General features: G+C 36.5%; 1 protein-coding gene across 1 annotated transcript; it reads left to right on the top strand.

Annotated features, from left to right (window-relative positions):
* Positions 1-3067: 3067 nt before the first annotated feature.
* man2b1 (mannosidase, alpha, class 2B, member 1) lies at positions 3068-14059 on the top strand. Its single transcript, XM_077203711.1, has 22 exons — positions 3068-3182; positions 3540-3642; positions 3904-4077; positions 4735-4928; positions 5011-5143; positions 5956-6101; positions 6186-6385; positions 6476-6596; positions 6674-6752; positions 6835-6944; positions 7207-7314; positions 8093-8209; positions 8299-8481; positions 9436-9533; positions 9814-10056; positions 10169-10270; positions 10951-11038; positions 11338-11418; positions 11980-12201; positions 12295-12444; positions 13428-13524; positions 13620-14059. The coding sequence occupies exons 1-22, from the start codon at positions 3090-3092 to the stop codon at positions 13727-13729; spliced, it is 2952 nt and encodes a 983-aa protein (XP_077059826.1). The 5' UTR covers positions 3068-3089; the 3' UTR covers positions 13730-14059.
* Positions 14060-14244: the final 185 nt, after the last annotated feature.

Raw genomic sequence — 14244 nt, 5'->3', positions numbered from 1 at the left:
GTGTGCAGATGCAGGAGGCTGTAAGTGGTTTAGACGGTGGTAGTCTCACACTATTATCTAAATGTTTACAGAGCAGCAACGGGGGAAAACATTGCACATTCTGGCTGTGGCCCTCCTCTGATTCAAACCAGGTGTTTGGTGCGGTGTATTGGAACAAGCTACTGTACAGCACTTGCCTGTGAGGATTAGTCTTATCTCAAAACGCTGATAGTCCTGTCACTTTATTTTGTGTGATTTTTTTGTATGAAGTTTACTTTAACAGCCTTTAAAGTTTATAATATAGCAGTCCGTATGTTATGAATTACTATTTACTTGTGTTGCACTTTATTTCACAGTATGTGCACTTACAGTGTACTTTTCTAAGAAAATACTCTAATAATAACTAGTAACGTCATGGGTTAAGACTAGTACCTTATTACCCAGTTATTGTAATTACTATAATTAGTACATAGTATTTTGCTAGCTACAAATGGAACAGGGCTATAAAATAAAGCACTACCAAAGGAAATTACCATCGTAGTTCAAAGAACAGAGATACCTCACAGAGATACGACAGCCACAGTTTGAGACTCTGAGTGAAAATATATGCAGCAACATGATCTCAGATTCCTTTCGATGTGGCTCATCCTTTAGCTTGTCTTTTCATGAAGAGACTAAAGTGTGAACAAAGACTTTAGTCACAGAGGCTCCCTGCAGATATTTTTTCTTGGACTCATGCTGAACTGCCTTGTACTATTTTCTTGGGCTTTCCAACAATAAAGTCAAAGTTTCTTGAACAATTATGGAGGGATAACCACAGAGCTTGGGAGTCATGTGGGGATATGAAATTGAATGTTTTGATTGGTAAATGTGCATAGTCTGACATTTGAGATGGTGATGAATGACTTCTTATGGTGTAACTAGAGGCACTTATGATGTAATGCTTGAAATGTCAATCATTTTTTTCAACTTATAGAATGATAAACCCTTCCATAATCAGCTTCTAATTTGAATTAATCAAACCAACTGATATAGATTGTAATGTTTTTAAAAACCTCTCTACATGCTGTTGATTGACTGAATTTTGTAAGATTATAACCATAGTTCTTCAGGTCAGGGGAATGTTAGGAATTTGTAATGGGAGTCAGGCAGTAGATAGATAGGGGTATGTGACTCTTGAAAGGAGGGGGAAGGAAATAAGGATTCAGGGAGAGTTAATTAGATAAAAGTGAGGTCAACATCATGCTCCCAGCCGCGGACAGATGAGGCAGTAAACCACAGCGGGAAAAGCTTCCTGCCTTAATAAGAGGTGGACAGTAACTTTTTGAGTATATGTACTTTACTTGAGTATGTTGTGGCAAAAATTAACAAACCATCATCAATGTGTTAGAGACACTCTGAAACCAAACTGTCTTTTATAAAAGTATTCATTCTTGCAAGAAGGACCCAGTCACCACACAGAAGTTACGCTGTAAAGTGAGTGAGACAACACCAGGAAATGCTGAGCAGTTTTTATACTTCCCTCCAAGGTCTTCAAAGAAGCAGGGCTTCTTTCTTATCAAATTCTTTGGATAAACAGGTTTCTAGCTACTCATTGGCTCAAAAGGCCTCCCTTTACTTTATGACCTCTGCTCCCCAAGGGGCAAAAGTCCCCTACTCAGTGTTTCCTGAGGTGTCTCTCTCCTGTATTTCAGATGTATAAACAATTAGGGCTTGGTCAATCCTACAGCTAAGGGGTAAGATAGATAGTGAGACTTGGTTGGCAGTTAACACTGTTCTTTTCAGGCTATCTCTTGTCAGCTGTTGTTTAGACAACATGATCAAAAGGAACTTTATGGCTCCACTCAGGATCTCTTCATCACTGGGGTCAGATTGCCCAACCATCTCCTTATATCTTACCTAACCCTTAGCCTGTGTAAGCACAATATCAGAACAACAGGCCCCCCATTCTTGTGCACAGAATGCAGATCAGAAACCCACATGGCATTTCAATGCAATGTTTATTATTAATCAGCAAATATAAAAATTTCCACTACAAGTATTATTTTTTCTGAAAACTTTTTATTTTAACTTCACTTCATTTGAAAGACAAATATCATACTTTTCACTCCACTACATTTCTGTCAAGGTCCTTGAGAAAGTAGTTACGTCAGTCGGGGGATGATTTTGGTTGCAGGGGTTGCATTTTGGTTGGAAAAGAAAGTCGGGTTGACGTCAGAACCCAGATTCAGTTTGAATTCATAACCCGACATCGGTTTGACTTCAGAACCCGACTTATGTTGGTTTCTGAAGTCAACACGATTTTCAGTTTCAACCACAATACAACATCTGTCCAACGTTGGAGATTAATGTCAATCTGACGTTGAATTCTGACATCACCCTGATATTCATTTTCAACATTGTTTCGGTGCACACTAGCTTATAGATAACAGTAAGGCTAACATATTCATACTAAAAGCCAAAAAAGATTTAAATAGGGCACTATTTGAGGGAACAGCCATTTGGGTGTCCGAAACCATCGTGGACATTATTGAGTGCACTTATTCAATCTCCCATTCAATCCCACTACTGGAACTGTGTTCTAAAAATAAATTTGATATTGATATGAGGGTAGGTAGGCAGGCATAGTTTCAGAGGCATAAGATACTGTAAGTATTACATACAACAATGCAACAATAATAAAACAATGCATTGACATTTACTTTTTACTTCTGATACTTAAATACTTTTAAAAATGTCAAATGTATTAAAATTCAAAATAGTTTACAAAAAATATAATGTTTTTTTTAATTAATCAAGTTTTATTTTTTATGTTGGATTGTCATAGTATACTCTATTTCATAATAATTCATATATTACAATATATTATATTATATTATATTATATTATATTATATTATATTATATTATATTATATTATATTATATTATATTATATTATATTATATTATAATTCCTTTAATCTCGGTAGTACTGTATTTTTGTAGATTATCTGACCAAAGACTTCTATTTAATGACTTTTATTTTGTTTATTTGTAAGCTATGGAAGCAGAAGTCACGTGACATAACAACACAAATTCGGCTGTCATATGATAGTAGTTTCATTTTCAAAATGGCTGCGCTGCACATCAGTTTTTTGCTACAGCTGTTTTTCTGTCTTGTGTTTTCTCTACCCACGGGTCGAAACTCCATCTGCGGTTATAAGGTGAGTTTCAGCTTACTGGGTGAAATTTCTGAAGTTTTTCCTTGTATATCCTTAAGAGAGATTCGAGTAAATGTAAAAACTTAAGTTGCCACTGAGGGAAATATACAAAGAAGAAAAAGTACCTTGGTAGTAATTGTTTTGGACATTCGATTTTTTATTTTTTGTTTTTTTTTGGGGGGGGGGGGGGGGGGGGGGGGGGGGGTCTAGTTTAAAATATCAGTTCACCCAGTTTTTGAAATTATGCATATTGGAGCTTTATTTCCCAGTAAAGGATAAAGGAAACGATTGTAGAATGAGGAAGTGAATATTTTATGTGAACTGTTGGTGTATCTTTCCACTGTTGATGGTCATCAACAGTCATGTCTAGCCACAAAGCCCTCCATGCTGAACGTCCACCTGGTTCCTCACACACATGATGATGTTGGTTGGCTCAAGACTGTGGATCAGTACTACTATGGAGGTGAAGTTCTCTTCATGTCAAGTGTTTTGTTGTTCGCAAACATGCATTGATATGGTAGTAGATCACATTCTTCATGTGACTGTCGATATTCTGAATATGACTTGTGTGCTGCTTGTCATATGATATGGCAATGCATTGGAGTGGTAATGTTTAACATCAAACCATAATACACAATAACATTTTGTTGGTGTCAGGCTTATTCAGGCATGCAAATAAACCACAGACCTCTGTGTTTTTATTCCAATCATTGTAATTTTTCAGACCGAAACAACATCCAGCATGCAGGTGTTCAGTATATTCTGGACTCTGTGATAGACCAGCTACAGAAGGATCCAGCCCGGCGTTTCATCTATGTAGAGACGGCCTTCTTTTACCGCTGGTGGAGGCAACAGAGCCAGAACACACGCCGAATTGTAACTCAGCTTGTCAGTGAGGGTGAGGAGGGTATTTGTTTTGGGGTCAGTGACTGGATATTCCTGAGGATAAAAAGTTATAAAAATTTAAAAAAAAAAAATGAATGACACAAAAAATCTGAATTGATTCACCACATCTTTATAGTTATTTTCCATAATTTTTGCACAAATGATATCTTAAAAAAAATATAAATTTTTTTTTTTTAAATTATGCAAAAAATTTGAAGTTAATAGAGTACTACAATTTCCTTACACCCTGAATCTTTATAATTATTTTCCATATTTAAGGGTGTCTGAAATGATAAATTTTTTAAAATAATTAAGAAAAGATTAATAAAAAAACATTTTTACAAAAACATTGCATATAAAGATGCTAAAATGTAAAATGATGTATAAAGTACGAAAGTACTGTCCTTACTTCCTGAATATTTATAATTATTTTCCATATTTAAGCATTCCTGAGATGATAAAAATTATAAAAAATAATAAAGAAAAGATTAATAGAACACATTTTTACAAAAGCATTGTTTTTAAAAACGCTAAAATGTAAAATGATGTATAAAGTACTAAAATACTTTCCTCACACCCTGAATCTTTTCCAAAAAAATTTTTTTATTCAAAGCAAAAAATATTTTTCACAAATATCATGAATTATATACATTTCTTTCTTTTTTCATAGGTCGTCTTGAGTTCATAAACGGCGGCTGGTGCATGAGCGATGAGGCCACCACGCACTATAGCGCTGTCATAGATCAGATGACTTTGGGGCTGCGTTTCCTGAATGACACCTTCGGTGAGTGCGGGCGTCCCCGTGTGGCCTGGCACATCGACCCGTTCGGACACGCCAGAGAACATGCCTCCATCTTTGCTCAGGTAATCATAGCATATTATATGAGACAATAAATGGCCGGTGTGGCATAGTGGTGCTGATGGCTCTTTCCTTTTTTTTTCACAGATGGGCTATGACGGTTTCTTCTTTGGTCGTTTGGACTACCAGGACAAGGCTCGCAGGATGAAGAACAAAGAGATGGAAATGCTCTGGAGGGCCAGTGAAAGCCTGACACCACCGCTCGCTGATCTCTTCACAGGTACTAATCTGTAAACATGCTGTTTTATACTGTCTAATGATCCAAATTCAGTTTTTTAAAATTCTCCCATCGTGCATGTTATAGATCTTTATATATATATTTATTTATATTTTTATTTTTTGCTGCTTATTGCGCTTAAACAGTCAAATATACACAAAATAATGTAAAAATGCTGGTCTTGGTGCGTATTCACTTAAACACAGTCAGTTATGTTTTTAGTGAAGGTAAACGGATATTAAAAATATCTATATGGCAGTTTTTCCCCATGGTATTGATGTCAAAATTGTGGCCAGTGAAAATTATGAGTGTTTAGTAACTTTTTAAACCACTAGCCACAGTGGCTGGAGAGCAAAAAAGTTAATGTCATGCCCTGCGTGTGTATATATATATATATATATATGTATATGTATATGTATATGTATATGTATGTAGCAAAGTTAGACGTTGTGGGAAGAAGGAGGCGGGGACCGGCGAATATTTAAAGACTTTAATAACAAAATAAACAAATACAAAACGAAAGTAAAGACAGCAGCACCTCACGGACTACAGCTGTCACATATAATAAAACAATAAACAAAATACAACATAAGTCCAGGCCTGTTCCTCTCATCGATCTTCCCAGTCGTCGCTCCTCCTTTTATGCTTCCGCTCCTCCGTGAGAGATACGAGACCAGTGCGTCACGCAGGTGTCGCTCATTATCAATCATGCCACAGTCCTGCTCGCCACAATATATATCCTAAATAACTTCAAAGTATTGAGGAAGTTTGAATATTAGTTCTCTTAAATGACTAGACAAGTTTCATCTCTAAAGGCGTCCTCCCCAATGGCTATAACCCTCCTGAGGGCTTCTGCTGGGACCAGTCTTGTGATGATGCTCCCATAAGAGACGACCCAGACCTTGAGGACTACAATGTGGATGAGATAGTACAGAAGTTTCTCAATGCATCCTATGAGCAGGTAAATAAACAGCATTGCCGCAATGCTAAGTCAAGTCAATCAAATGTAAAGTTCACGTCTCTGTGTTTTTTATTTATTTACCAGGCTGCCTTTTATAAGACAAACCACATCATCATGACCATGGGTTCAGACTTCCAGTATGAGAACGCCAATCTCTGGTACAAGAACATGGATAAACTGATCAAGTATGTAAATGCCCTGCAAGCTAAAGGGAGCATGGTGAATGTGCTTTATTCTACACCGTCCTGCTACCTGCAGGAACTCAACCTGGCAAACCTCACCTGGTTAGTGTGCATATACAGATAATACATTTAGAAGAGGATATCTCTCAAATGTTCCCTGTGACATTTTCCTGTCTTGGCTGTTTATCATAGGCCCCTGAAGACCGATGATTTTTTCCCCTATGCTGATGATGCTCATGATTTCTGGACTGGTTATTTTACCAGCCGCCCAGCACTGAAGTTATATGAGAGACAGAGCAACAGCCGACTACAGGTGATACCCACAACCTTCCTCTCTGAAATAATAATAAAAAAAAAATGTATCCGTAAGATCCGGTTTTGTCCTTCTAGACATGCAACCAGTTGGAGGTGCTCGGCGGGCCCAAGTCCACATCGGGTCCTTTTGGTGAAGGGGACAGTGAAACTATGAGTAAGTCTACATCTATTGTAAATAAATCACTTATGTTGGCTTTAATCACTTGGTCTGTTTGAAATCTTATCCTTTTGATCAGAGAGGGCGATGGGTGTGGCCCAACATCATGATGCTGTGTCTGGGACAGAGAAACAGCATGTGGCAAACGACTACGCCAGGAGACTGGCTACAGGCTGGGAACATTGTGAGGTACAAAGATAAAATATTTAAACCAAACTAAGCATCATCCATTATTAGTGGTGCTTGCTACATATAATACGGCTTATTATGGAGAGGCGTGCTGTTACAAATACAATTTCTACATCTGTTTCCCCACTGTCTATTTTACATAGCCTGTCAATTTTAGAGTGCCCCGTCTGCATGACATATATTATATTTGCATACAAATATACAAATAAAACGACGATATTGCAAAACAAATGTTTTTGCCACTCTCCCTTTCTTGTTGTAGGTGCTGGTTTTTAATTCTCTGGCTGTTCTTAGTGGTTCTGAAGCTCTGCGTGTGTTCTGTGAGAATCTCAACATAAGTGTGTGTCCCCTCACAGAAAGCAGCCATAAGGTACGATACACAGTAGGGCTACACGATTAATCGTTAAAAGATCGCGATCTCCATTCAAACATCCATGGAAACTCATTTCTACATGACAACGATTTCGTCTGTGCCTATTAAGCCTTTGACAAAATCACACTGGAACATTAAAATCTGCGTTTGTGCTGCCGCTGAGCCAGAGAGAGCAGTTGGCGTGTATATGTATAAAACATATTTACAAACAATCTTTTTTTAACCACACAGTTTCATTATTTCTGTTTTAAAGATATTCTAATTATCACAGAAGTACTGGGATACGTTTATAGGTCGGATATTAAAACTGATGTCAAAATAATCACCTTTTGATTTGAAAGTAACTTGGCACTTCAAGTAATGATTATATTGATTACATTGTTTCGCCACTAGGTGTGTGTGACCTGGTGTGGACCTGTGACCATTTAGGTCACAATGAGTGACCTGTAAATTTTTTTACCGATATTTGTCATTGAATCATTCATTCAAGAGCTTCATTCAAAAATGCTGATTCATTTTAAATAATTCAGATTAATTAAACATCTTAAATAGAGTGCAGCAATTAACATTTTGTCAGAACCTCTAATAAATTACGTTCATTTGTTTAGTTGGTTTGTGCGAGCATCGTGATCTCTGTTTGAAAGAAAGAAAACGTGATTCTCAATTTATTTAGAATCGTGCAGCTCTAATACACAGATTTCAGTAAATAAATGCATACAATAAAAAGTGCATTCACTATTGAATTCTGACCATTCTTTTTCTTAATCTCTCTCAGTTCTCTATGAATGTGTACAATCCTCTGGGTAGGACTGTAAGCTGGCCTGTTCGTTTGCCTGTCAATGGTTCAATGTACAGTGTTACTGATGCAAATGGGAAAGCAGTGGACTGTCAGGTTGGAAACGGTGTTTGCATGAATTACGTTCTTATGTGTTACATTTGTGAAATGAAATCAATATTTCCACTTCTCTTGCTATCGTTCAGGTGGTTCCACTGTCTAAGTCCACACAGGAAGTGAGACGGAACAGGGGTTTGCTTAAAGGTGAGCTGGTTTTCCAGGTTGAAGCTCCTCCTCTTGGCTACAGTACGTACGTCATTTCCATGGTTCAGGATGAGCCTCCAGCATCCAGTTCCAAACCGACAGCCCCTCGCTCCATTCAGAACAAGGTAAAGGCAGCAGCATAAGTGGAAACCATCCATTTAAAATCTTTACTGTTATATCAATTTAAAATAACTTTCCTATTTGAATAAATTTTAAATGTTTTTCAACATCATTTCTCCAGTCTTCAGTGTCGCATGATCCTTCAGAAATCATTCTAATATGATTATTTGCTGCTCAAGAAACATTTATTATTATATCAAGGTGGAAAACAGTTGTTCTGCTTAATATTTTGGTGGATTTTTTTATTTATTTGTATTCTTTGATGTCACTTTTGATCAATTGAGTTAATTTGTATTAATTTCTTTCAAAAAATATTTTCTGACCCCAAACTTTTGAACAATAGTATATGAAAACGTTTTAGCATTTAAATACTGTATCTTTATCTAGAACACGTTTTGTATTTATCAACTTGTACGCCATAATAAATAACCTTACGTGAACTTGACTGGTGGTTTTCACGTGCAAAGGTTAGCTTAATGAAAACAAATTTCATTTGCATGTTTTCATAGAACCGAAAGTACAGTAAAAGATATTTACATGACTTAAAGGTACAGTAGCAAAATATATTGAACTTTTAGGTTGAAAGAGAGGGTGTAAATAGTAATGACTGTTTCTGATGCAACAAACAACTCAAAATCTACTAGTCAGTCCCACCAGGATTTCACCCATTTATTTATTGTTATTTATTGCAATCAAAATGACTTATTTTGTGGTGAAACATTTTTTTAATCATTAGGATTCCATATTTACCCTGCAAAAACTAATACAGAAATCTTTTTTTTGTTTTGGAGCACTAAATTCTGACACAACTTTCACGCATGCAGGATGCTTTTTTGTTGTGTTTCACTGGCAGAATCGCGGAAAACTTGAGTGTTAAATTACACTAAAACTGCCTATATCTACTAGTTCATGTTTCAATTAGCATAAATAATAAATCTATTCTTCTGTATGTGTTTTAGTTCTTAAAGGTGACCTTTGATGACACCACAGGTCTGTTAAGCAGCCTGACAAACCTGGAAACGCAGCAAACAATTCGACTCACTCAGAACTTCTACTGGTCAGTTTAGGCGGATTCAGAATCAGTCTCTCCCTTCCAGTTTCTATCTACAATTTACTATTACCTTTGGATTTGTTTATATGATTTTTGGATATGTACGGTTCTAATACTATATTATTTTTTGAATTACCTTGGAGTACAAACAAATACAATTAAACGTGATGATTCAGTACTGTACATTTGGCTTGTGAATCTGCAATTGAATGTTCCCTTTCCTTGTCATGTTTGATAGTATAAAAAAAGCGAATCACCAACTTTTGGTGCTTCTTGGCACTTACAGGTATAATGCAAGCGCTGGGAATAACAAGGAGAGCAGGCAGCCGTCGGGGGCTTACATCTTCAGACCAAATTCATCAGACCCCTTCATCATTAACAAGACTGCTGAAATACAGATAGTTACGGTGTCCAGCGCAGTTCAAGAGGTGACGCAGTGGTTCAGCCCGTGGGTGTCTCAGGTTGTCCGTTTGTACAAGGACCGCAGGGAACTGGAGCTGGAGTGGACCGTGGGACCCGTGCCTGTCGCGTGAGTCAACATACAGTACACACGCATACGCACAGTTCTCTAGATCAAGGATTTGCTGCGAAATGAAAGTTAAGGCATTTTCTCTGAATATCAGCTCTCTTTCTCTTCACAGGGATGGTTTAGGGAAAGAAGTGATCACTCGTTTGGACACCGATATCGAGTCCTCTGGATATTTCTACACTGATTCTAATGGCAGAGAGGTTTTAGAGCGACGGTGAGGAGATTAAAGATTAAAGAAAGGATTGAATTGGAAAACTGAAGAAAGAAAAGAGAAATGTAGAATATCACATTTTCCTTAAATTGCTGTAGAAAGTTTATTTTAATTGCTATCTGTTGTTTTGTCATGTACGCTATTGTTTGAATGTTTAGGATCAATAAGATTTTGTTAAATGAAATTTTCAAGGATGCATTAAATTGATCAAAAATGACAGTAAAGACCTTTTATAATGTTTAAAAATATTTCTATTTATAATAAATGCTTTTTTTCTATTCATCATAGAATCCCTTTAAAAATGATCATGGTTTCTACAAAAGTATGAAGCAGCACAACTGTTTTCAACATTGATGATAATAACAAATGTTTCTTGAGCAGCAAATCAGCATATTAGGATTATTTCTGTGGGATCATGTGACACTGAAGAGTAATGGCTGCTGAATATTCAGCTTTGCCATCACTGGAATAAATGACATTTTGAAATGTATATTTAAAATGCAAAACTTAATTTTCATAATATTATAAAATCATAATATTACTGTTTTTAAAATAAATGCATCCTTGTTGAGCACAAGCGACTTCTTTTTAAAACATTTAAAAAAAAACATTTACCGACCCCAAACCTTTGAACGGCAGTGTCGTTGTTGAAAATAATCTTAGGAGTTGTTTTGTCATTGTAGGAAAGATTATCGGCCCACTTGGGATTTGAAGCAGACAGAGCCAGTTGCCGGAAACTACTATCCAATCAACTCACGCGCTTACATCAAGGCAAGTTTTTTGCAGCCAATCATGTCAGCCTTCTTTTGAATCCTGTGTATATTTTTATTGTTTTGTTCGTATAATTTAGGCTCCATTTATTTTTAACTCATTGAAAAACTCTTTTTTATTTGTTGTCTTTTTATATTTCCCTCTCTTCATCTTTGCTTTCTGTTGTCACTCAGATTCTCGTAAACAGCCTTGAGCTGCCCTAACATGTCAAGAAATGTAATGTGTGTGTGTGTGTGTGTGTGTGTGTGTGTGTGTGTGTGTGTGTGTGTGTGTGTGTGTGTGTGTGTGTGTGGATTTAGGATGACAAGCGTCAGCTAACAGTTGTGACCGATCGCTCTCAGGGGGCCAGCAGCATCTTTAACGGCTCGCTGGAAATCATGGTAAAATAAAATAATCTTTCCTTCTCTCTGTCAATCTCTCTCTCAGTTCACTTCAATTAAAAAATGTTTTTTTGGCTTTATTACAGAAGGTACAGTGTATTTTCAGAGAACAAAATCTAAAATAATTAAAAAATGAAAAATAAATAAACAATAATTAGTGTAATTTCAAATCAGGATTACTTTTTTCATTAAATATTTCTCTCTATACATGCTTTTTAATTATATTTATATAAATTATTTTAATTAAATACAATTTATACTATAAATGTATATTCCTATGTATATGCATTAATATTATAAATTATTCTTATTTTCTTGTTCTGTATGTAAAGTGCCTCCAAAATCTTCCTTTATGGTACTATATAAAAGTTTACATCTCGCAATTCTTACTTTTTTTCTCAGAATTGCGTTATATAAACTCGCAATTGCGAGTTATAAAGTGAGAAAAAAGTCAGAATTGTGAGATAAGTCGTCACAATTATCCTTTACATTTTTTATTCTGTGGCAGAAACAAGTGTCTGTAGTCTCTAAATACTAACAGCTAATCAAACTCTCCCTCAGCTGCACAGAAGATTGCTGTATGATGATTTTAGGGGCGTGGGAGAGCCTCTCTCTGAACCAGGAGAGTTTTTCCATGGTTTAGTTGCCCGAGGGCGTCTGCTGCTGACCCTCACTCCCCCAGACATGGCCGCAGATGTCCACAGACCCCTCGCACAGGGTATGGTGCTCCAACCCCTGCTCTCCTTCCAGGACGGCACACCTCCTGCCAACACTAAACTGGAGGTTTGTAGAGGATCAGTTGATGGATAAACTGAACTGGTTCTTTATTATAAGCTTGAACTCTTTGCAGATGACTGATCATTCTCTCTCCCATAGTTCTCTGGGCTTCAGGCTGCTCTGCCCCCTGCTGTTCACCTGCTGACACTGTCTCAGTGGGATAAAGACTCAGTTCTGATGAGGCTGGAACATCAGTACCAGGCCAAAGAGAGTAAAACGCACTCGCAGCCCGTTACGGTCAACTTACAGGTAATAATCAAATTTTTCATTCCCAGCTACCCACTTCCAGTAAATCCTGCTATAGTTAAACACTGATAGTGTTTCATAGGGAACAAGGGCTGCACATAAAGTTTTGGAACAAACATCCCAAATAGTTCTGGTGCCATGCAAGATGTTCTAACTATTTAAATGATCTTTCTTATGCATTTAGCACTGCACTAAACTTGTTGACTAATCTTTTAGCTTGGGCTCTTTGATGAACTGAAAGCTTTTATCTTCAGTAATGCAATGCAAGTACTTTAAAATACTGTACATAATGCAAGCGCTGGGAATAACAAGGAGACACATTTTTCCCCCCACCTACACACTTCCAGTAAATCCCACTGTAGTCAAACACTGATTATATTTCACAGAGGACATGTGAAGCACTTTCATGATTTTCCTTATTAAGAATTGGCATTTGTAAAATAAAAAAGTTCTCATCCAATGGATCCTATAGCGGTGAACAGAAACTACAACAAATATAATTTTGCATTTCCATTTGGTCAAAAGAGAGAAAGATGTCATATTTGCCATCACTGCCTTCGCCATGGTTTCAGAAACACTCACTAAGCAGCATTAACAAGTTTTCTATAATTTAATGCCAAGGTAATTAAACACGTCTTATAAATTTACATAAATAAAGGAAAAGTATACTTTTTTCCCCTTTAAAAATAAATAAATATCATAAACATAAATCTTTGCTAGATTTATGATGTTCATAACAGTATGTGTCATCACAGTCGATGAAAAGGGTCCATGGAATTAATAGATTTAATGAAAATTTGTGATGTTAATATTTTTGTATTTATTAATCATTTTATAAGAAGCAGTAAGGCACTTGAAGTACTGCTATACCTATTGTAAGTATAGTCAGTTCAATCTTGAGGGCCTTATAGATTCTTATAGTAATAAAATAAAACAGATAATTAATCATTTTAATACTGATAATTTTTCTCTTTCCATCTGTGCAGAAGCTGTTTTCTACTCTCGAGGTGCTCGGAGCATCTGAGATGAGTCTAGGGGCAAATCAATGGAAAGATGACATGAACCGCCTGCAGTGGAACACAGGTAACAATTACTTTGGGAACAATTGTTATTTACTCTAATTATATCTGAATGCTCAATTGTTAAAAACATAAATGCTTGATGTGTTTACCTTTCAGAAAAGAAATCAAAGCCCCTTCCTCTCAGTGTCAGAGACCCCTCACCATGGGAAGTGACACTAAACCCAATGGAGATCCGCACATTCCTGTTACGGGTACGACAGCTGTAGAACTGACATCACTGTAAAGTTGATGATACACAGGGCAACTTTTTGAGCAATGTTGCTTGGGCACTTTCCCATTGAAAATGGGAAATACATTTTTATCTGGATAATTTAGATTGGTCGTGGGCCCTGTGTCTCATCTGGTTGCCTGTTGACGTCAACATTGCCCAGCAACATTGCTTAAAAAGTTGCCCTGTGTATCATCACCTTAAGAGTATTAGAGTATCTAAACCCTGCCTGCCACTGATTCAGAGCTGAACTACACTGCTCATGTTTGAGGATTTTTCTGTGAACTTCAATTGCATAATCCAGGGAACAAAATTTCATGGTGATTTTTTTTTAATGTTCAAAGAATGCATATTCTTCTAACTGAACTGTGCCATATGTTCATAAAGATGTATATGATCATTAATAACTTTAAGTATTGAAGTTTTAAATTCAAGTTTCTTCTGCATTAGCTGTTTTGGTTAGCAACAAATTCATTTGTGCAATAATTTTGATTGTATTTTTCTACTGCGCCT

Source organism: Siphateles boraxobius, unplaced genomic scaffold, assembly GCF_051911475.1.
Source record: "Siphateles boraxobius isolate OS27281-9 unplaced genomic scaffold, OSU_SipBor_1 5, whole genome shotgun sequence".
In the NCBI taxonomy this organism is placed as follows: domain Eukaryota; kingdom Metazoa; phylum Chordata; class Actinopteri; order Cypriniformes; family Leuciscidae; genus Siphateles; species Siphateles boraxobius.
This window is presented reverse-complemented; position numbering and strand designations above follow the sequence as displayed.

Bases quoted from the DNA above. Each gene is read 5' to 3' on its own strand.
- man2b1 (XM_077203711.1), top strand. From the start codon at position 3,090: ATGGCTGCGCTGCACATCAGTTTTTTGCTACAGCTGTTTTTCTGTCTT. The intron at 11,039-11,337 runs GCAAGTTTTTTG...GTGTGGATTTAG, and splicing joins ACTCACGCGCTTACATCAAG to GATGACAAGCGTCAGCTAAC. The intron at 13,525-13,619 runs GTAACAATTACT...TTTACCTTTCAG, and splicing joins CCGCCTGCAGTGGAACACAG to AAAAGAAATCAAAGCCCCTT.